Here is a 23,537-nt window from a genome sequence, read left to right on the forward strand (position 1 = left end):
TTTAAGGAGGACACAGAGATGTTTTGGACTCCTGTAGTGGATTGTTCGTGCACTGGGCTTGCAAAGTATCCAGACAACTTTTAATAATCAAGAAAATCACACAGACTCATTTAATTTGAAGTTTTAATGAATTAGAGCAGTAATTGTGCTCATTCTGTTTATTAAATGCTTAATAATGGATTGAGTGGTTGCAAGCCACTTTGGATCCCTGCTAATAGGCAATCTGGGCGTTTCCAGTGCCTTTACAGGTTTAACAGCATTACTACTTCAATACAACAATACAAGTATGGTTATCATGTGTTTAGCCCTTAGGCTAGCCATGCAAAAAGCTAAAATGCCCAACACTAAATCCTAAAACATACAATATATCACTCTCCAAAGCTAAAATATGGAGAGTGACTTGCATATTTTTAGTATTTTGCTTTGTGAGTTGTTAAAAAAGCAAGTTGCTAGTGGAATAAGGGTCATCCTTCATTTCAATAGAACCAGTAGGACATTTAGTTGTTTTTAGATTTTGCAGCTACAAAATCAGGAGCTGTAATTTTAAAGCAATATACAACACAATGAAATACAATAATGCACGACACAATCAAGAGAAGGGAAACTGAAACTTACAGTAGCACCACCTTAACATTGGTTTCACTGCTATATACTCTGAGAACAATATCATTGTGAACAAAAGTGGACCACAACCTATTCCAGTTGTACATGACTGCATTTTTGGTGAACTGCCCAGCACATGCCCAATACAGCCCTACACGTTTAAATTAAACTTCATAGCCTCTGAACAAATACTTGTTCTACAGTATGGGCAGCAGTGTGGAGTAGTGGTTAGGGCTCTGGACTCTTGACTAGAAGGTCATGGGTTCAATCCCAGCTGGGGGTCACTGCTGCTGTACCCTTGAGCAAGGTACTTTACCTAGATTGCTCTAGTAAAAACCCAACTGTATAAATGGGTAATTGTATAAAAAAAATAAAGCGATATCTTGTAACAATTGTAAGTTGCCCTGGATAAGGGCATCTGCTAAGAAATAAATAATAATAATATGTTTTGATACTAAAAATACAAACAACAAAGGCCTCCGAATCCTGGCAGCAAAAGTGAAAAACCTCATATTGCAAACAGAATCAGGGGTTCTTATGTTTGCCACTATATACCATGTGAATTTCCAGCTCTAGCAACTATGGCAATGTACACAAAAAGTTTAAATGATTAAAAAATCATTTATTTCAGGACGTTTCAGGGAAAAGCCCTTCTTCAGCTTTGTAGAAAGAAAAGTAACAAAGTGCAGTAAACTTGCTGATGTTAAGATGATGTCAGAATAGAATGTTCATTCCAAGAGGCTCCAAAGTTCCAAGTTTGAAGATAAGCTTGCATTCTCTTTGCTTCTGAGTATAATTTGTACCAAAACACTGACTGATTCCACAGATTGTGATATCTTCAGCAGTGTGATTATTGCTGTTGTGTCGGGCTACTGGAAATGTCAAGGTGTTGATTCGAATGCTTCGTAAATGTTCCACAAAACGGTCTGCTAAACGTCTTTTAGTTTCCCCAATGTACAATTGTTTGCATTTTGTGCAAATGATGCAGTACACTACTCATTTCCTCAATTTTAATGCAGCGACTCAATTCCCTATTCCCAACTTTTAAAACTCAGACATATTTACAGTTATGATCAAGACTTTTTCATTAAAATTGAGGAAATGTGTTTTTTTTTTCCAGACAAGATCATCAACAGTGCTGTGTTTCGTGTTTAGACAGAAAGCATGTTTTACATACCACTAAAAAACACAGTGAACAGAATTCCTCTAGTCCTCACTTACCATCCCACCAACAGAGAAGTACAGAAAATTGTGCAAATAAATTTTAAAATTCTACAGCAAGATCCATCTACAGTTTTACATTTTCATACAGTGCTACTATTACAAACAAGATTGCATTTCCTCCCGCGAGCCACCACACCCACAACAGTGTGCTGTGACCAATGCCGAGTTACTGCTTCTATCCGGCTTTTTTTTTTCTTCATTGATGGACAGACCCACAAGCACAGGATAGCAATTTGTAAAGTGGATTGGAGATGAACATTTGGGGGTCTGACCCGTATGTTAAAGTAGATCATTGCAGATTTGAGCAGAGGTGAAAGTAAGCCGGTACAGCCTGGTACTGAGTACCGGTAAAACATTTGCTGCTGTTAGGTATCAATTCTTCTTCTTCTTCTTCTTCTTATTTGTTTTTTCTTTTTTTTATTATTATTTATTTTTATTTTTTTTAAGTACGACGACTCAACAATAATACAGTACCGGTAAGAAATTAAAGTTACTTTCACCTCTGGATTTGAGACAGAGCTTTTGAATCTGAAATTCATTGGAATCTACTGTTCTAAAGTATCTCCACACTTGGCTAAAAACATTGTGGTGTCATTAAAGAGTTGCAAATAATAATAATAATAATAATAATAATAATAATAATAATAATAATAATAATAATAATAATGACAGTGAAACTTACAGATTATGGTATTGTATTCATAATCGGCACCAACATCCCTACTAATAAGAAGAAACATGTTCAGTTACATTAAAAAAATAAATAATAAATACTCAGGTTTTTCCTTTTAATTTTTTTTTTTTTTTTACTGGCCCTTTCCTTCTTGGCATTGAGGATTTTTTTTTTTACATGTGAATGAATAAGCAAGTAACAGAAAAAAAACTTATGACAGATTTGTCTTACTGAGTACACCAGGTAACGAATACAACTTATTGATAATTACACTATTCAGTGCAGAATGTGAAATATAAGGTTACACAATCCCACAGGAGTTTCAGTGGTCAGTGTTTCCTTGAAACAAATCAGCTCCAACGTAAGAAGCTATTCACTCGGGTTCTGAATGACAATCAACAAGTATTCTTTGTCTGAAAAAAAAAAAGAAACATAGTATTTTTTTTTTCCTGCAACATACTGAACGGTTTTGATGTTGGAATTACAGACAGTCAACATTCAAAACAAGTCAGACAAAAAACTAATGTACAGACTTCCAAGAATATCAGTCAGTATTTGCACTGCTGATGGTAGCCCATGTGTGTCTAATGGGCTGAATTCAACAGAAACTGTAACAGCTTAATCTCAGTTGTGTATTAAGACAGTTGTACATGACTGACTAGACTTTGGTTAAATGTCTGGATTAAATAAATAAAATAACCATAAAGATAAGAGCAAAGCAAATTTACCTGGTGCTACCATAATCTCATGTTTCTTTGACCGGATCCGGAGAAAGGTCAGATCATTCTGTGGGTCAATGTCTCTTACTGTACTTCTAGCTTTCATTGTGAGCTGATGGAGCAGCCCTGCATACTGGACTGTTGTCGAGTTATCAAGTGTTGTTCTTATTGGGATTCCTGAGAAATAAAAGGCATTCAAATACTTGAACAAAGTAAGACAAAGGTCAAACTTTCTACAGTTATCACTTCCAGGGAAGATTTTGGTCAAGTCGTTTGGGATTATCTCCCTGTTATTCATTGACAGACTGGACACCTAACCATGTGATGGTTGTTGAGTTTTGTTACCAGAGAGAGAACAACACCAACAAAGTTGAATTAATCTTCCCATAAAATAAAAGGAATCTGCACTTGCAAAATCATTACATTAGGTTGTCTTTTGCAAAAAAGAAAACATAATTCCAAATGTGTTGTGCTTTAGCCTTTATATTCATTTAACAATGTATGGATAATATCACTCGCATATCATGACTTACCTTCTGCATTGACTACAATTGTATAATATATCACTCACATGTATCAATGAATGACTTACCTTCTGCATTGACTACAATTGTTCCAATCACTCCTTTGTGTGACTGGATCCTTTTCAATGTTTCTTCAACTTCTGACTGAAAAGAAGATCGTTTGTTTGTTAATGCATGTTGTTACAAGAAACCAGATCAACAACATTTGCTTGATATAAGAAAGTTATAAATACCATTATTATTATTATTATTATTATTATTATTATTATTATTATTATTATTATTATTATTGAAATACCTTAAATAGAATTTCTCACGGCTATTATGAATTATTTTTATTGCACTTACTAGAATCACTTATCAAAGTAAAAACTTTAAAATAATACAATACAATAAACGTATTAATGACAGCCTATCCCGTCTGTATGTGACGAGGGCGTGAGAATGTAATCTAATGGAAAACAAGATACCGTTAGACCAGCACAGTGTAGCGTAACGTTCACCTTAAAACATGTGAAATGAACTACATTTTTCATGTTATATATACAGGTACTGATGCACAGCATATTTCTTAACTCCTTCATTTGTAAATACTCCGGTAGAAAGCTAAAATCCATCAGCACGACCCGCAGCTCAAAAAGAACAACACACACTGCGTATTATACATGGATAATATATTTAAACCTCATATCATTGTAACGTATTTATTTCCCCCTTAAATAATAATAGCAAAATAAGAATTACCATGGTTGTCTGTCTGTAGTATAGTAAGCTCGCCTCTACCAACTGTCAACTCACAACTCTCTTCTCTGTTCTGTTGTTGCTAAGAGGAAACGGATATCATTTCGTTTAGCCAATTAAAACTCCAAAAACTAGTGACCATACAACTGGGCGGGACACATCGCAATTTTTTTTTTCCAAAGATGTTCTTTGGTTTTAACGTTGCACACGTTAGACAGAGGTGATCTCGTTTTGCTTGTATGTTTATCTATAACTACAAAACACTGAGGCAAACCTAAATGATGTGCGAATTTGCTGTGGTTTATTTTCACAATAACTATCTGTCCAAATGCAAGAAGATACTAAATAAATACATACATACATACATATAAATCAATCAATCAATAAATAAATACAAAATAACAACATCAGTATAAATAATAGAATGCCATAGTATTGCTGCAGGAGACACAGGGACCGCCAGAAGGTTACTATAATATTTACATATAGGTTGTGATTAATAATGAAGCTGACATAACACACAATAGTATTCTACTACGACTTCTATTACTACTATTACCACTACGACTACTTATAATAATAATAATAATAATAATAATAATAATAATAATAATAATAATAATAAACAAATTTACTGTCAACAACCATTCCTTAAATAATTCTTCTGTGTATGACACCAATGGTATGCCTGGCAAATTGAAATGGATTTCAAGGACTACACTTCCCATCCTGCCTTTTTTTCTGCGTTTGCACGTCAGGTATAAATCCCGGAAGTGCTGCTTCACCAGTAAGCAGTGCGCAGACCGTCCCATGCACACTTTTGTGCCCATTGAATTGCTTTCATGTTTCAGTTTTATCGCACGGTTACATAAAACCCACAGCAAGGCACCATGGCAGCATTACAATACGCAGGTTTGGATGATACTGACAGTGAGGACGAGTTGCCATCTGGCTGGGAAGAAAGAACCACAAAGGATGGATGGGTTTACTATGCAAAGTAAGGGAGGCATTAAAAAGTGCTTTTCTGAAATTATCATTAAGGATTAGTGGATTCGCACTGGACAAACCAGTCTGCCGTGAAACAAATAATTCTGCAAAGCGAGTCATTGCAACTTAACTACAGACTAGATAGTTGATAACAAACCAAACATGCACACTTTATGCAACTGATATTGCTGCCAGGAGCAGTAAAGATACCGATGCCCAAATGAAACTTCCTGAATGCAAACGTGTTTTGCATATGATGAGAGTCTAGCATAACAATAACATTCCACTTGTTATTAAAATATAACAGCGACTGCTCTGCGCTTATATTGTGTTATTTTGCTGTTTATTACACATGTTTTGCAAATTAATAGCTTTTGGCAAAAAACACTACTATTTATCCTTTTAGTATTTTAACTGGTTTCAGCAAACAAAATTGCATTTACAGAGCGTTGTGCATCAAAGGTTAAACAAAGATTCACCCTCTACAAAAATAGTAGTGGCTTACTGTACTTTGTTTTTTAAGTATACACATATAAACTATATCAAACTTACCCTTTCTATTATTTCATCTCTAGGGGATTCAATTTAACAATTTATTTATTGAATTTGTTATATAAATTCAAATGAGTTTTTACATACAATACATTGCACTGGGTGTGTACTGGTGTAACATTTCTCTGTAGATTAGAACACGTGTTAAGTGTAACACAGTTCTGAGTTCATACAGGGACAACACAATTGCGTGTTAAAATGAACAAACCACAGCACAATAATGTGCTTTTCTTACACACTACTGTATTTAGCCATAAAATACATGTTATTGTGTTGTGGTTTGTTCATTTCAACACAAAATTCTGTTGTCCCTGTATGAACTCAGAACTGTGTTACATTTAACACATTTGTAGTAAGAGTGAACCAGTATCCATATATTTGGATTTGGATAACTTTAATTTAACATGAACAACTTAACTGGAATACATTTTGCTTGTTTACTGTGGCCAAAAGCAACCATCTCATTTTAAAAAATAAAAACATACCCACAATTTTGATGGCCCCTCAAGTTTTCCATAGTATAGATTAAAGATTTATACCTGTAGGTTATGATGCCGTTAATAGAGGGTAATTGGTTTGTACAAACAGTTTGACATTTTAAAAAACATGTAGCAAAAGACAGCACTTTCTACACTTTTATACTATGCTTATTTATTTGCAATTTGTGACAGGATTGTTCTTACTGTATTCACAGCCATGAGGAGCTGAAGACCCAATGGGAACATCCTAAAACTGGAAAAAGGAGACGGGTGGCAGGAGGTTTGTATTTGAGAGAGAAGAGGACCCGCAGTATAATGTAGGCTCCACTGATAACAGCTTCAGGCTTGGGTAGATCAGTGGATTTATAGTACTGTATCACAAACCAGTATAGTGCAGCTTTGCACTTGACAAGCATCTGAAAGATTCACTGATCCCTATGAAGTCAAACACAAGGAGTTGATTCAGTCATTACTCAGATCTATCTGGCTCTTTAAATGACCAGATGCCAGCCATTTGGGCCTCAATCTGCTCTAAATTGGCTGCCGTACAGCTCCCAGAATGTATGTAACTAGTGACCTACCAGCATTCATGTGATAAAAGTGATCAGTTCAGAGCAACTTGCTTATAGTGTATTCCTGGCATCTGATCATTTTAACTATATTTCGATGACTAGCAAGCTATCTGAAGAATCTATGTGAGTACAGAGGCTTAACACAAAGGTTTCCGATTAGCGATGCTTTTACATACTCATGTTTTTGCTGTTTCATTAAAATGTGTGCTACACTGTTGTTGACATCTGATAAACTGAACGGCCAACATTTTTTTTTCTGATGGTTCTATCCTAATGCACAATAGTTTAAAACCTTGGCTCCAATTTCAAGGTGGATTGTGACAAATCTGCCTCCTGTTCTAAATATTATTAAACTTAAATGTCTCATTAGTGACAGATCAATTGATTTCACAGTAGGTATATACATACATACATACATACACAGGGCTACTCTGAAAATGATTGTCTTATTGATAAGACACTGAGTAAATGAAACACTATTTTTCCTAATAGCTATTTTTACTTTCTAGGTCACAGTGTTGCACGTGAATTGCCCAGAATGATTTCTTATCAATATTTAAAAATAGTATGTATATTTTTTTATTTCTTTAGATTTACCATATGGATGGGAACAGGAAACTGATGACAGTGGCCAAGTGTTTTTTGTTAAGTAAGTAACAGTTTAACCTGGTCTTAAATATATTTAAATGCACTTATGCAGATTTCTGTTGTTCAGTCTGGGTGAATAGTAACAAACAGCATAAGTGGTCTGATGTTATTATTGTGCAGCAGGCCAAATAATTGGGCAGCAACATTTTTACAGAAACCAGTAGCAGTGGGATATGTGTTGGCTATTTAGACTCCTCCAGTTCAGTTGTTAGCACATGAGTTTATTACAGACAAAAGACAATCTTGCAAAGGCCATTGTACAGCTTATCCTGATACAGTCCAGTTCTGAGTTTCGAACGGCTGGTTTCACAGACTCAAATTGGCATTAATCTTGGGCTACCTAATGTAGTTTTTTTTATTGTTTTTATCCTGTAACTTTTTAAATTGCAACATTTGCCAATGAAAAGTTCTTTCACCCCTTATTTTTAAGTGACTTCATGCTCTGCAGACAGTGTGGCCTTTATCAATGCATGGATTTCCCTTACTCGCATAGCCATGCTGATAGAGCAAACAAGTATCTACCTCTTCCTTGCCAGGTTATCCAGAAAGTAGGTAGAGAAGGTGAAAGGGAATTTCAAAACCATAAGCAAAAGGAATTAACAGAAAGGATATGAAAGCATGGAATCCCTGTTTTTTTGTAAACAGTCAATTATTAAATGTACCCATCCCATTCTTTGCCTTCTTCATTATGACAGTCACATAAACAAGAGAACCACCTACCTTGACCCGAGACTGGCCTTCACTGTGGAGGACTGTCCGGAGAAGCCCAGCAGCAGACAGCGGTATGATGGGAACAGCTCCGCCATGGAGATCCTGCAGGGCCGAGACCTTACAGGAAAGGTCATCATTGTCACCGGAGCCAACTCTGGAATTGGTGAGTTGCAAATACGCAGTTCTAGCATCTGAATCACTAGTTCCTGATCGTCAGGTGTTGTTGCCGGAGGGAGCATTGATGGTGCAAACACAGGATGCCCTGCCAGTCAGAAGGCAATCTCAACATCTGTTCAGAAGCACTGCTGATAATCTGTTATGCTCAGTTTTATTCCCCAGCTGATTTATGAATAAAAGTATAAAAACAGTCACGATTATGTTGAAAAAGATGTTCCTGCGATTAGGTACAGTACAACAAAAGTATTCTGTTTGGTTAAATGCTATAGGGAGTTCTGTAACACTGTAGGATCCCTACAGTGTGTTTCATGAAAATGATAACGATACATCAGACATCATATATTCCATCTCAGCGCTCAACAACTAAAGAATGGATAAGTGGTATTAGTAGATATAATAAAAAGTGTGACGTACAGGTGGAAGTACGTAAAGACAGATGAACATGCATCCCCAGTTTGATGCTTTCAATAATTTGTGCTTTAAGAATGACCTAACCAAGAAAAATATTCACAAAATATTTACCATTGTTTTTTGTAATGTGGAAAACAAATAGTTTCAGAATTGTCAAGAAATAACTAAGGTGCATGTAAGATGTAAACGAACCTCCTGATTTAGTTTTTTTTTTATTTAAAGCTTTTATCAATGTTTTGTTCTTGTTTTAGAAAACAAATACTTTTTAACTTAACACTGCAGTAAATGCATTGTGATAAGCGCTGCTCAAGGTAAAAGTTGGACATATGTACCTCCACCACAGTATACCCCTAGAGTGGAATAATAGTATGTTTTGATCTTCTAATTGTGGGTAAAAGTGTCTGTATTTTTCTGTATAAACCTGACTTTTCTGAACACCTGGAGGGACACATTTTAACAACAGCTGCGGTTTGTATCCAGCAAGGGGCACTGTTGTATTACAAATATGTGTTTAAGTTTTGTGTTCACTAAAATCTTTCTTATAATATGTTGCCCTTTTTTTTAAATTGATCTAGAAAAACAAAAACAACAATTCCATTATAAACTTAAAATTGGAAATATTTTTTTTTAACATGGTACATGAACTCAACAAACTCTAATTAGCGATACAGAATGAGGCATCTCTTACTGTAAAGAATAATGAATAACTTTCCTGTGTGAGGAAATGCTTCATAATTAAAACATATTTCAAATCCACGATTTCTTCTGCCATGCTGTTACTGATGTTGACTTTGATACTTGGCAATAAGCTTTGTTTGTGTAGAACTGGTATGAAGCAAGCACGTTTCTGCTCAAATGTGTTGCTTGGATTTTCAAAGCTGATATAGATTATTAGCACTATTATGTGTATATCTTGTATAATGTGTTAGATAAAATGATAAAATAAAACAAATAAAGAAAGCCATAGCTAAAGAAATATGTTTTTAAGCCATTATAAAAATATACATACTGGGTAATAACATATCATTGCTGTTTATTTCTTTCCTTTTTCAAAATATTTTGATATTTTTTAAATAATTATTTTCTCAAGCACGTAGCTATTTCTTTAAATCCAGCAGTGGCCTAGTGCTATTGTTTCATCTGGCAGGTTCAAAGGAATTCCCTAGCAGTGTCTCACACAATTACAGGTGTTATCAAATCTCCACTGGTTTTATTTGAATTGGCAAAATGAATTTGGGTCGGACAAATTCAGAGACAGGAAATGGCTGTTTTGATCTGCTTGTGTGGTTTAAAGTGTTAAAATGATTTCTTGTATGCACATATACTGTAAAAACAAAATGACCAGATGTGTGCTTGATTCCAGCTCTAATCCCTTTACAGAACCCCCTCTGGAAATTAGGAGAACACCTGACACGCAAGGTGAACTGAGATCTGTGCTGTTTCCATTTCACACACAGCTTTAGATTGATATGGATTTTCTTTGGTTAGTACAGGCTGGTTGATTTAGCAGATGGAGAGCACCAATTTGGAAGCAGATTATAAACATTGTTTTTAAATAGCAATGGAAAGAAATGTATATGAATTCCATTTCCATCACATATTCTAATAGTTTTGTTACATTTAAATTAAAAATAAACGTAAAAACTAGAAAGTAAAACTTGAAAGAGCTGGATTAAATTTAGTTTTCGAAACTGGAGAAACATAATTAGGCTTTGCATTTATGTAACATTGTGTCTTTATAAATACTGTACAGGATTTTGCAAAGCAGCTGTTAACATGTTTATAGTTGTAAATATTGACCTAAATTGTTGTTTAATAAGATATCATGTTTTACCTTTTGAAAAAAGCAGTAGCTTCCAAGAACCAAATAAAAGGGTTGACGCACACCCTTTATTTGGTTCAAGCCTCTTGCACAATAAGAATAGGCTGGAGATTCCTGAACTAATGTGGAATGGGTCTGTGACATTCTAGAATGTCACAGATTGTCAATTTGTGCACAATACAGTATATGCAGTTTGCTGAATTATAATTTGCAAGTCAGTAGCTGTTCTCAGTTGGTTTATTTTTACTTTCACATTATATGCTGAAAATACTAATCGTGGCTTTTTTTGTTGTTGTAAAGAAACATGTGGACACTTATCTAGCCTATTTATAACTGCAGTAAACACAAGATGCAAAAACCTTAAGAACACAGTATGAGCTAACTTCCGTTTGACTTTTGTTGTAGCCACAAAATATGCCCATTCTTTAGTAAAAAAAAAAACCCAAAAAAAACATTTGCAATGTATTATTATTATTATTATTTATTTCTTAGCAGACGCCCTTATCCAGGGCGACTTACAATCGCAAGCAAATACAAATACATTCAAGTGTTACAATATAAGTCATACAATAAGAACAAGAAATACAATAATTCTCAAGTGTGACAAACCACAATTCAATAATACAGCAGATAATAGTGAAAGTTACATCAGGATATGATTAAGTAGTGATAGTTACATCAGGATATGATTAAGTACAAAATACTACAGATTAAACACTTGGCAGATTACAATATTCTGAGGTACAGGATTAAATGCAGTAAAATAGGGGGCAGATAAGAGCAAAATAAAGCATATTTAAATGAAGGGTGATAGTGTCCCAGGATACAACAGAGGAGTTCTACAGGTGCTGTTTGAAGAGGTGAGTCTTAAGGAGGCGCCGGAATGTGGTCAGGGACTGGGCAGTCCTGACATCTGTAGGAAGGTCGTTCCACCACTGCGGAGCAAGGGTGGAGAAGGAGCGGGCTCGGGAGGCAGGGGAGCGTAGCGGAGGTAGAGCCAGTCTTCTAGTGCAGGCGGAGCGGAGAGGTCGAGTGGGGGTGTAGGGAGAGATGAGGGTCTGGAGGTAGCTGGGTGTATAATGTATAATATAGTGATGACTCCTGGCTTGATTTAATTGGGTTTCAGTTTACACTTATATAAGTGTGTCAAAATAAAATGCTTTATGGATCAGTGCTGAATTAATATGGACTATATCCACCAGAGGGCAGTGTAACTCTTTCAGTGTTCCAGAAAGCTTGCGAAAATTTGGATTAAAACCCCCACATTTTTACTTTGTGTTGACACAGGTACTTAAATAACTTAGAAGTAAAGATTAGTGAAATATTAAGTGATATATTGTTGCTTGTTCCTTCAAAATATAAATATCCAACTTTTTAACAATAAATCACAAGAAACTATACATGGAAAGTCTGTTTAAACATTCATGTTAACTGAAGAACATTTTGCAAATCTGGGGAAAAAAAACAAAAAAAAAAAAAAAAAATGCTCATTCATTGGCCTGAAAAGAATTTTCACCATCTTTTCTTCATTTCATGTGCATGTAAACAGAGAGAATATAGCTAACAGAAAATGTTTAGCCATATATTTTATTATTTATTCAATTTGTATTGTTTTATTTTGTATTATGTCCTACAGAATTAACAAGTTGCCTATTTGATGACTGCAGAAAGCACTTTAGAGCTAAAGAAATGTTGGTGACTTTATTACATAGCCTTAACACACATGCTGGAATTCCAATGATCTTAAACTTGAATATATCTGATTGCATCAGCCACCTATAAGTGGTTATCCTGGGTTTAACCCTAAAATTGTGGAATATACTATCCATGTTAATTCCCCAGTACTATAAACAATGTCCTGACCCGGCATACAGTAGGTTGATCAAATAACCCCCCCTATTGTCACAGTACCTATACATTTAAAATAACATGCATGACATTTTTCAAATGGTTTTTTCTTTATACTGAATACAGGTCAACATCTTTGTATGGTACAGCACACAGTCAGATAGCTTCTTTTGCAGTTTTATAGTTGCAATAAAGCATGGGAAATGATGATCATTATTATTATTATTATTATTATTATTATTATTATTATTATTATTATTATTATTATTAATAAACCCAAGTTAAATTTAACTCCAGAAATGTGTTTTATTTTATCGTAGAATGGCCCACAGGGCAACCTGGTCCTGCATCAATCTTACTTTCTCATTGTCTTTCTTCCCTTCTTTAGTCTAAAAAACAGTGTTGATTTACTGTGCATTAGCCTCCTTTTTAAAATGAATAGGTTTTTTGATTGAAATAAATGGTGCCTTCTTTCCATTGTCCATGATGGCTCTATGACAGTTTACCCTGGTACACTTGTTTTCAAGCAGTGTATAGTTCCTTTGACTCTGCCTGATGACTCCCATTTATTTCCATTAACTCCCTACCTCTTATGCCTTTCTTAATTGGTTACTATTGAATTAGCCAAAGCTATTTGCTGCTGTAAAGTACTGTGGTAGCCTCTGAAGTTTGTCTTAAAGCACCAACGCACACCACAAGCATCCTATCCTCTTCTCTCACCATTGCCAGTGAACCTTTGTTCTGTACTCCGATATTCCAGCTACGACATCTGGAGCACACACTGTAGAATCACATCTGTCTAAAAGTGGGATCCGATGTTTAGCAGTACTGGATCATCACTTCTATTCATATTGTGAGAAAGTGTTAGCCTGATGTTCTATGAACTTGAAGTTTAAGGTGTCCTACAATTCTTGTGTGCATGATGCTTAGTTTACCTGTGTGACAATGGTCAGTATGAATTTCTTGTTCAATGCTCTGCTAGAATTGATTGCAAGAGATACAGTTTAGGATTTAAATTGTGTCAGAACATTATTTAAAACCGATAATAAAATTATGTAGAAGTTCTTTTAAAAATATTATGTTTATTTTTTAATACAGTATGTGCGTTCAATCTAAAAACACAAAATACAATATTTTATTCAAGAAACCTCTTGTGTCTTTTAAACAAGATGGTTATTTGACACTGTTCTGTTTTTGTAAAGAAAGTGCTAGCTCTGGCTAATGCCAGCTTTTTAATTGGAACTTTACTGGAAAGTATCCACTCTCTGCTGAAATCTGGACTCTTTCCACATCATGACTGCATTAACTGAATTGATAGTGTGACTTTTTATATCTGGAAGAAGCCTGGTGTAAAAAAATAAATAAATAATGGGCTAGCCTAAAAATATTACATAAATTTAGGACACAATTGGATTTTTTTTTTTTTTTTGAAGTTATTTTCAAACTCTTTCGAAATCTTTTTTTAAATTGTTAATGCTGTGATTGATTTGTCAGTCATTGCTACAAACACAGAGTTGTATCCTGGACTGGTTAAATAAAATATAAATCAATTTCAGGACTTGCATCAAATCCAAACACTATACACAAAACTGGGCTTGCACCGAAGGGCTGCCCATGTGGTAATTGTTACAGAGCAGGACGGGAAATTGAATCAGATTTTCATGTCCTTTTTGATGAATCTGTTTATTGGGTCCATAATGACTACCACAAATGGATGATTAGTCAGATTATTGAACTTTATCAACCTTGGATGAAATTCACAATGCATGCTTAACCTGTTGTAACATGCAAGAAATTGCATCTGGGCCCAGAGGTTCAATAATGATTACTGTTTTAATATACGTGCAGTGGTGAGCGTGGATTTGTATATTATGTTGAAGGCTGTGCCAAACAATTATTATGTTATTATGAGAAGGCCAGTACTTTATGGATCTTGCAGTTCCAGTTTACAATATTTGAAATCGCAGAGGTACAGTAAGAAAGAAAGCTTGCATCAGTTTTGATGACCATGATTAAAATAGCTGCCTCCCCCCCCCCCCCCCAATTGCGGCTGCATATAGACCTGTTATCAGGTCTATATGCAGAATGAGAAATTATTGTGGCGGATAGAACTGGACACAGAGGGCACCGCTTGAGATCATAAGGGAAAGGCAGACTTGCTTATAATGAGCAGAATAGGCAATAACAACAAGGGGAACTGGTCAAGGGGAGCAGATAGTCTTGGGTGTAATAATTGCAAACAATACATTTTACTTTTGTAGGGACAACACCTTCCCATTCTAAAATGAATTGGTCGTAAATTAAAGGATTAAATGAGTCTCTTCCTGGCTAGTTAGCTAGTTCCTGGCTGCTTATTGAAAACTTTATGACATGCTTCTTGAAAACTGCTTATTCAAAATGTTTTACTGTTTTAGTTCAAAATAGTATCAGAATATGAAGATATTTTAACGTACCTGTTCATCAGGATGTCACACTTTTTACATGCATACTGTGGATGTAGTTTATGATTTTTCATGCTGCTAAAATACGTGTTTCTTAACGGCCCTTTCATTTAAAATTGTCCTTTCAAGATCTTCCCAGTTACAGTTAACATGGCTGTCAGATTTAATCTAGCGTAGTTGTACTTTTGTAATGCAAAAATCTAGGATGTTTGAAAATGTAATTGGTAATAAGCCTGGTGCACAGTTAATCTAGTATTTCTTATTATTCTGTGGGGAAAGTTTTCTTGCAGAATTTCACAAAGTGAATAAATTCATGTCTTAATGGGCAACATGTTTTCATTTAACCTAAATTGTATTTCATTTTCAGTTCAGATACATCTCAAGAGTTCATTTTATCTACACAGACATCCATTCTCTGCCTATGAAAAAATGTAGAGTGGTTTGCAGGGAAATGCAGATATGTTGTTTTTAAATAACCAGATGTATCCTTTACCATAATAATAGGTTCTTCAGTAAAATAATAATAATAAAAATAGAAATCAAAATCACAGCTCCATCATTAGTAGCACTATCTGAGAATTGACACTCTGTATTTCCCAAGGAACACTCAAGCATTTTATTTCAATAGATTCCATATTAATTCTGTATAATGTTGTGGTGGGGTACCCTACACCTGTGTGTATTTTGTCTGTTATATGTGTTATTGTAGTGGTGCACGGAGTGTGGGTTATGTAGCACGGATGATATAAAATGTATATTTGTATTTAGACATGTGGATTGCACAATCACTTCATGTGCAGATTAAAGTGGGTATTTGTATGGGGGCACAGGAATGCACAATTAGTTCTCTTGCAGACTGTGCTGAGATTCAATTGAATGATTGATCAGCAATTGAGTTTCGGTACAGCTGCATAAAAGAGTGAGTGTTTCACGCACATGGGGTTGGGTGTTCGGTGAGGAGAGAACATGGGTCAGGAGGTACAGAAAAGAATCACAATTGCTAATCGTGCCGGCTTTAAATCAGCAAGCTACTTGTTTTTGGTTTGTCTCACCGTGTTTGTTTAGTGTGTTTGTTTTGGCCAATGTGCCATTTATTTTGGTGTCTCAGTGTTTTGTTTTATTTAAATCTTTTATTTATAATAAACCGGTGGAACAGCGCATTTCACTCACCAGTCCTGTCTGTCTAGTTCCTGGCCTGACGTCACCACCAGCCAGCCTGTTCACAAATGTGTACAAGTTTAATTAACGGAATAATGTAGTATTGCATTTGATGCCTGTGTAAAGAATATAGTGTAGAAATTAAATACAAATTATTCCTGGCAGTTTGTCTTGAATATCTACTGCTTACCCAGGGCTCCATTTTTCTTTGAAAGTTTTACACAGTGAAAGTCTCTCTTGTGGAACAGCTACAAAGAGAGCTAAGTTACGTAGGCTTCAAAGCTCAGGCTTTATTTGTGTTGTGAGCTGTAGAGGCTTGTATTTGTCATCAGAAACATTACTCTCCGCCTGGTAATCTGTTCATCTTAAAAAGATAATAAACATGAAATCATGTGAAAATGGTTAACATACTGTACGAATGTTTGGTCAATCTTACAGCAAAGCCTTTACATCAGTCAGCTTCTTTCATTTAGTTTGGCGCCTCCTTGTTTAGTGGGTTCCAAGAACAACAGGCTTGTCATTTTTACACACGGCAAGGCAGGGACCAGGATGGGGCCAGAAACAAAATAGAAAACTTTTCAAAGAAACCAAAGCCCTAGCTGGGCCTGATTTGTGGCTTCATGTCTGTATTTCCAAGAAATCACTCAATATTTCACAGTACTGTACCAGTCTGGGATAGGATGTGTAAAAAGAGAGAGTACTTACTTATTTAATAATTTCAAATGATATCGTATACTTTTGGAAACAGACCAATTCCTTTCTTTTAAATATTTTATATTCCCATTTTAAAGTTTTCTGTGATATTCTATGACTAAGCTGAGCAAGATGTTAAATGATGAATAACTATGGTAAAGCATTGTAAATGTTAGGCATGGTAAATGCATCAGTGCAAAATCACTGTGCACATTTACTGTACTATATATAATTGGAAAGGTCATCATGGTCAATTAAGTAAGGAACGTTGGCTGCAACATGATCATATCACAACAGAGGTGAAATCACAATATAAAACTACGGTGTTTTTGATACTATACTGTATGAAATGAACTATAACTTGACATATTTCCCCTGTGTTATATTGTTGTGTATACTGTCTAGATTACTACAGTATATATATTTTTAAACATATTCAGTATAATCAGAATACTGTATTCAAACTCAAAAGTTAATAATATATGTATGGAGGCTTGGAGGCTTGGTGGTTCAGTGGTTAAGAAAGGGGCTCAGTCTCAGCTCAACCACTGACTGAGCAAGTCACTTAACCTCCTTGTTCTCCGTCCCTCAGATGAGACTTAAAACTGAGGTCCTATTCCCCCTATGGTCTCTGTAAGTCTTTTTAGATAAAAGTGTCTGCCAAATGACTAAATAAAAATTAATAATATGTAGAAAAAAACAAGTAAGAATATATAGTTTTTTTTCTTTCAGTAAAAAAAATGCTCCAATTGTAGACCAATTATAAAATATTTGCTCATGTAAAAGCTTACCACTCTCCTCCACAAATATCAATAAACATAACAGGCATATTCAGCACCTAGCAATTGATTGTCTTCACGGACGATATTTCAACATGCAATCAATACCAGCAAATCATACACAGTTGCTGGCAATGCACTCCATGCTATTATCCTTCATTGTTTGGCCTTGTAACATGTAATACTATCATTTTAAACTCCTAATCAACAACAATCATATAGTAGTACAAAAAATAATCTAACACATATCCTTGTTATTTAGTTTTGGCTTTTGTCATGAAACGCGTTAACTTTCAAACCAGCTAGATCAATCCTTGCTATTTATTTGTCTGTGGATTGTAGGGCTGTACCATTTAAAAGAAACACGTGTACAGTAATCCATAGTGTATCTGCCCATCACATATCCGCCCTAACCGTTTTTCTGCCATGGTCAAGCTCTTCAGCAACGTTAGTTTATTATTGAACAGAGAAGATTAGTTCAGCGATTACAGATCCTAACAAAGTTTTCGTACACTGTGTTGTATGTACTCCGTGCGCTTCCATTGCTGATAGTGTCTCATGAGCTGTTCAGTGTGTTCACTTGATAAATAAATAAATCCTGTTCGCCTGCGGGGTATATCAACTTCAACCTCCGTCTCTCCGTTCTCCTGCCTGTCACTCAGCAGCGAATGCACGCACCCACACAGCTACTCTGTCACAAGCATTAATACTCTATTTCTTTCTAAACAAGGGATTTAGGGGAGTGCCCTAATAAAAGCTGAATCTCAAAAAAATAATTGTGTGAATATAGTAATTGTTAAAGCTGTGTATAATGGGATTTAAAACAGGATTCATTTTTCTGACTTTTTACATATCCGCCCTTACTCTGGTCCCATCACAGTCGGATATGTGACAGATTACTGTACCTAAAACTTGTAGGACAGTTTTGGACCTGTCATGACTGGTTATGAGATGACACACAAAGTAGATAAACAAATATGTTAAATGGACTCCAAAGTGTCCAAGTTATATATGCACAACATTTGAACAATACTGGGGTTTCTCAAATTGCGTTATGCATCATCTTTGTCAAAGAAGAACTTCGTTTGCCAATAATTGACCTCATTGTTGGTTGGGGGTCTTGCTGAATCATTCAGCCTTTTGCCAAAGGTGCCATACTGTATACTGGCACAGTAGGTCATGTTTGTGTTTAAGTATTATTTCAGCAAATCAGTTGTACAAAACACAAAAGGGTTATTAGAACTTCTCGACTTCAGACTGATATGTATCCATCTTTAGTGATTATTTTATGATTATAAAAAGAAAAGTGTGTTTAACATTAGCCCAGTTTTGTTTGCAATTTTGAAAACTGGCACACTGTTTTAGGGCACAACATGTGCTTTAAAGCTAGTGCCAAACACCACCTTCTTCAGATCAGCTGTGCAAACCTTCAAATTAATTTCCCAGTACAGGAAATGTAGTTTATTTTTTTTATCCAGCAGCCTTTAAAAGTACTATCACGCTAACTAAATTCAAAGGTCATGGATGAACAAATCTCTCTCTCTCTCTCATTTCTAATATAACATAAGAAATGAACCAATACTATAGTACTTTACAAAAAAAAGAACATAACATGAATGACCTACAACATAACATGAATGACCTACTTGTAGTTTTAGAAGAAATTATACATAGACTCAATACCGTAATGCCTGAAGGTTTAAATAGAAAAGAATAGTAGATTGTTACACCATTAAACTATGTAGTAAATGATATCGCAAACACATTAATAGATTTAAATAGAAATAAGAGTGTAGTTCCTCCACTGTAATGTGTACTTGCTAGCATGTCAAAATTATTAGAAATAGACATGCACGCACGCGGGAGGTACTGCACAGGCAGTTGCTCACACACGACAGACAGATGAAAGAGCAGCCAACAACGCAAGCGAGGAGGCTGCTGAAAGATAGAAAAACAAGAACTCGAATTTCCTAAGAGTCGTTGATTCCAGGAAAGCGGCAAGCTGGCTTTCAGCACGAATGCAGGGGAAATGCAATCGACTCGAGAAGCTGTTTTCTATCAACACGCTCAGCTAAACACAGAGGTCTTACCGTACCGTCTTGAGGAGGAAAAAGAGAAATGGTTTCCTCAGGATGACGGTTTTAATTCATCGGTGAGCGGGACCGATTGCGCCACCCCAGGAAGGGGCCTATCGGCAGCTCTGATACAAAGAGCTCAGCAATACCTACCCAATGGGCAGGCATATCCCATACATAATGTCGTTGGTGGTCGTCTTCGAATTGAAAGGGAACCTGACTCATTGGAGAGTATTCTTTTCAGCTTATTAATTTACTGAGCAATTATTCATTTTACTTCATGTTTACAAAGTATTCTACCAGAGATGCCATTCCCCTTACAATATACCTCCAGGGCTGTGTTGTTAAACATCCATGTCTTTGTTTCTTCATATGCTTTAAATAATGGATATTAAAGTTTTTAGTAAAAGACCTAAAACTTGGAAAAAGTGTAATTGTGTGTTGTAGAATGAGCATTTATGGAGCTTATTAGAGTGGCACTTTTGTTAATAACCACTTGTTTTACTAAGTGGCTGTATCTAATAGCCTTTGGCCCAATTCTACCCAGAAGGGGAAAATGACTCGTTCTTGACCTTTTTAATGTTCCACAGCTAGAACTTGTAAAAAAACAACCATGTCCTGTTGTTCACCTCAACAGAAATTAATTTGAGCAGCGTCTCCATAACAAGCTTCAGATGTCAAAGGTCACAGAATGGCCTGCTTTGGAACATACAATCAGATTAGTAGAAAATTAATGTCAGGGCCTTTTATTTTATAAAACAGTACATAGCCGGAATGTTGTCGTTCAAAAATGGTTCTTTAATTTATCTTCTGTTGAATCCCCCCACCCCCTTCCATGAATATAACCTCTTATAAAATAATTTTTTAAAATACTAAAAATATGCTTGTTTAGGTCTCAACTGCAGGCAAAAATATATGACATATTCAAAATCAGGATAATTTTAATACAAATAAATATTTTTCTTTACAGACAAACTTAAGCAGGTAACGCTTATGAGTAGGTGTATATGTGGCTTGTTTGTATGTTAAGGGGCCCTAATCATTGGATATGGAAAGTGAGATGATATTATTATTATTATTATTATTATTATTATTATTATTATTATTATTATTATTATTATTATTATTATTAGGCAGCAGTGTGGAGTAGTGGTTAGGGCTCTGGACTCTTGACCGGAGGATCGTGGGTTCAATCCCAGGTGGGGGACACTGCTGCTGTACGCTTGAGCAAGGTATTTTACCTAGATTGCTCCAGTAAAAACCCAACTGTATAAATGGGTAATTGTGTGTAAAAATAATGTCATATCTTGTAACAATTGTAAGTCGTCCTGGATAAGGGTGTCTGCTAAGAAATAAATTATTATTATTATTATTATTATTATTATTATTATTATTATTATTATTATTCTCACCTTTAACAAGCGCTGTTGTGTGGAACACACATACTAAACGCACATCCAATCAACTGGGTTGTTAGTAAAAACAGTAAGTTTAAGGCTTGTTTTACAAAGAGTTCTGTGGTTTAAAAAAAGGCTGATCTAAAGACTATAACAAAGCTGCATTTGCATTTGAGGCTGATACACTGACTGGTCAAAAATGTACAAAATGGCCTATAGTCAGAAGGACCAACTAGCTTGGTGCATGTTTGGGTGGAAAGTGGTGAGTCTGTGACTTGGGTCACTGTAGGATGTCTGTTGCTTTCACAATGTGTTGCAGGCTTACTCTGTCATGCCCCGCTTGCAGCCAGAGTTCATTTTAATGGTGGAGTTCTTTAAACTTTACCATTCCGGGGAGTCTTGATGGATTTGTAGATCAATGCAGCCTTTTGGACGGCTGCAGGGGACCCCGCTATTATGCCCCTTGTGAAGTCACTGAGATCCTGCTTTTCCTTTGTTGCTGAAAAGCTGCACCCATTTTTTTTATACAATTCTAGGTGATTTGATCATTTTACTTAAATTCTCTAATTGTTTGCCCAGTTAATATGTAAAGCCAGCTCTCAATCCAGTTTAATCTGCAGTTAGGTTGGTGTATAAACGCAATTATGTTGTTCTCATAGTGAACTACGCCCTATTTTGATACTTATTTTGGCCATTGCCTAAACTTAGAAAGACTATGAATTGCTGGAAGGCAGGGGCTGCTCATTGATAACCCCAATGTTGGCCAATGAGCTGGACATTGTTCAGCATCCTGTAAAGGAGTCTGTTGTGCTCTCATACTCTGTAAAAACAAAACTTGGTTTTAAATAGGCAATATAAATTATGTTTTATACTATAATCCCATTAAAACTGTTAGAAGTCTGCACCCAAGCAGCAAAACAAATGAGGCACTTTTCGGTGACCTCAATTTGATGAACGGCCAGTCAAGTTAGACAGCGTGTAAGACAATTTTTTGGGGGGTTGACCACCCATAACCTTGTGGATAAAGATTAATTTGAGATGGTTAGCATTTTTCTTTGGAATGTTTAGTCCTAGTACTTCTAAAGTAATAGAGCTTCCCACTTGTGTAGAGTTAAACAATAAGAGGTGCCCAAGGTACATACTGATATTCATAAAGCATTCACATACCTGCAGTTACACAGTGCTACAAGGCACTTGCAGGTACTCTGCAATGCAACTCGTGTTGGCCAGACAAATATGTTTTTTTTTTTTTTTTTTTTTCAAACCGGTTTTGCACTTACATTAGCACACATGGGCTGCTATTGTGGGGCTATGAAAAAGGAACAAGGTGCGTGGGAGGGGTTAACATTTGGTTTGAGTTAAAGAACTGTGAAAAAGCAGAGTAAAAACATGTTAGAGTTTAATCTTCAGACAGTCTACCTGTAGACAGTGTAGCAATATGTTGTTTTCAGTATTTTACTGCAAGCACTTACAAAAGCTTTGGACTTTCTAAACCAGTGATATAGCTTTGTGCACAGGTGCAGTTGTGTTTTATGTGGTTGACATTTTCTGAAGATTACTCTAGAATAAACAAAGTTGCTCACAACCCTTTAGATAGGACATACGTCTAAAAAAAGCTACATCTAAACTTGCTTACTGATAACCAAATTTTTCTCGCAAAGGGGTTGAATATACCTTAGATGAAAAAGCAGGAAGTTACCACTTCTGGGTTTGATGGAAGGAAGATTATTACCTGATGCAGTTCATGCACAGGTATGCGGCAAAAGCTTTTGTTTCAGCTTTTGTCAAGCATTTTAAAATCCAAATACACTTTTTATCCTGACATTTTCATCAGTTGTGTATCGAGTAGTAAGACCAAACTTGGCAGTCCTGATCAGCCTACAGGTAGGGAATATCAAATAAACTAGTGAAGAAACGAATTATTTTAAGAACTTTTTACATATGGGAGGGATATAAAGATTTGTGTACTTTTTTTATTACTAAGTATCCTCAATGCAAGAGCAGTGTACTCTGCACTACACATAATAAAGTGTTATAGAATCTAATTCCATGCTTCAGTTGCCATAAAGTGCTTACAATCCCACTTCAATTTGGAGTTTTAATGGATCTTACTCTTTAGCACTTGCCTCACAATTAGGATCCCCTGTTTTCCTTTTAATAAAAATTAAGTTTAAGCTGTTTTGTTTTATGTCTTTGTTGTCTAATTTCAGGCTTTCCAGCTTTGCAGATTGGTAGTAGTACACTCAGAGCACCAATCAGATTGTTTACAATACTTATTGTGACACCAGAAATAATTAATTCAG

General features: G+C 35.6%; 2 protein-coding genes across 7 annotated transcripts in view; one reads left to right on the forward strand and one right to left on the reverse strand.

Annotated features, from left to right (window-relative positions):
- Window positions 1-109: 109 nt before the first annotated feature.
- On the reverse strand, window positions 110-4,613 carry LOC117425456 (dynein light chain roadblock-type 2). Its single transcript, XM_034042407.3, has 4 exons — window positions 4,488-4,613; window positions 3,812-3,887; window positions 3,229-3,396; window positions 110-2,913 (listed from the first exon to the last, which is right to left on the reverse strand). The coding sequence occupies exons 1-4, from the start codon at window positions 4,488-4,490 to the stop codon at window positions 2,870-2,872; spliced, it is 291 nt and encodes a 96-aa protein (XP_033898298.1). The 5' UTR covers window positions 4,491-4,613; the 3' UTR covers window positions 110-2,869.
- Window positions 4,614-5,244: 631 nt separating this feature from the next.
- Window positions 5,245-23,537, forward strand: part of LOC117425746 (WW domain-containing oxidoreductase-like) — a 339,286-nt gene continuing 320,993 nt past the window's right edge. For all 6 annotated transcript variants that reach the window (XM_034042978.3, XM_058993704.1, XM_058993705.1 and 3 more), the window contains exons 1-4: window positions 5,245-5,481; window positions 6,718-6,782; window positions 7,666-7,723; window positions 8,418-8,596. In XM_034042978.3, the coding sequence (XP_033898869.2) occupies window positions 5,375-5,481; window positions 6,718-6,782; window positions 7,666-7,723; window positions 8,418-8,596 (409 nt within the window). In that variant the 5' untranslated portion in view covers window positions 5,245-5,374. The remainder of the gene's footprint in view (window positions 5,482-6,717; window positions 6,783-7,665; window positions 7,724-8,417; window positions 8,597-23,537) is intronic.

The sequence above is a fragment of the Acipenser ruthenus genome, chromosome 20 (assembly GCF_902713425.1).
Source record: "Acipenser ruthenus chromosome 20, fAciRut3.2 maternal haplotype, whole genome shotgun sequence".
In the NCBI taxonomy this organism is placed as follows: Eukaryota; Metazoa; Chordata; class Actinopteri; order Acipenseriformes; family Acipenseridae; genus Acipenser; species Acipenser ruthenus.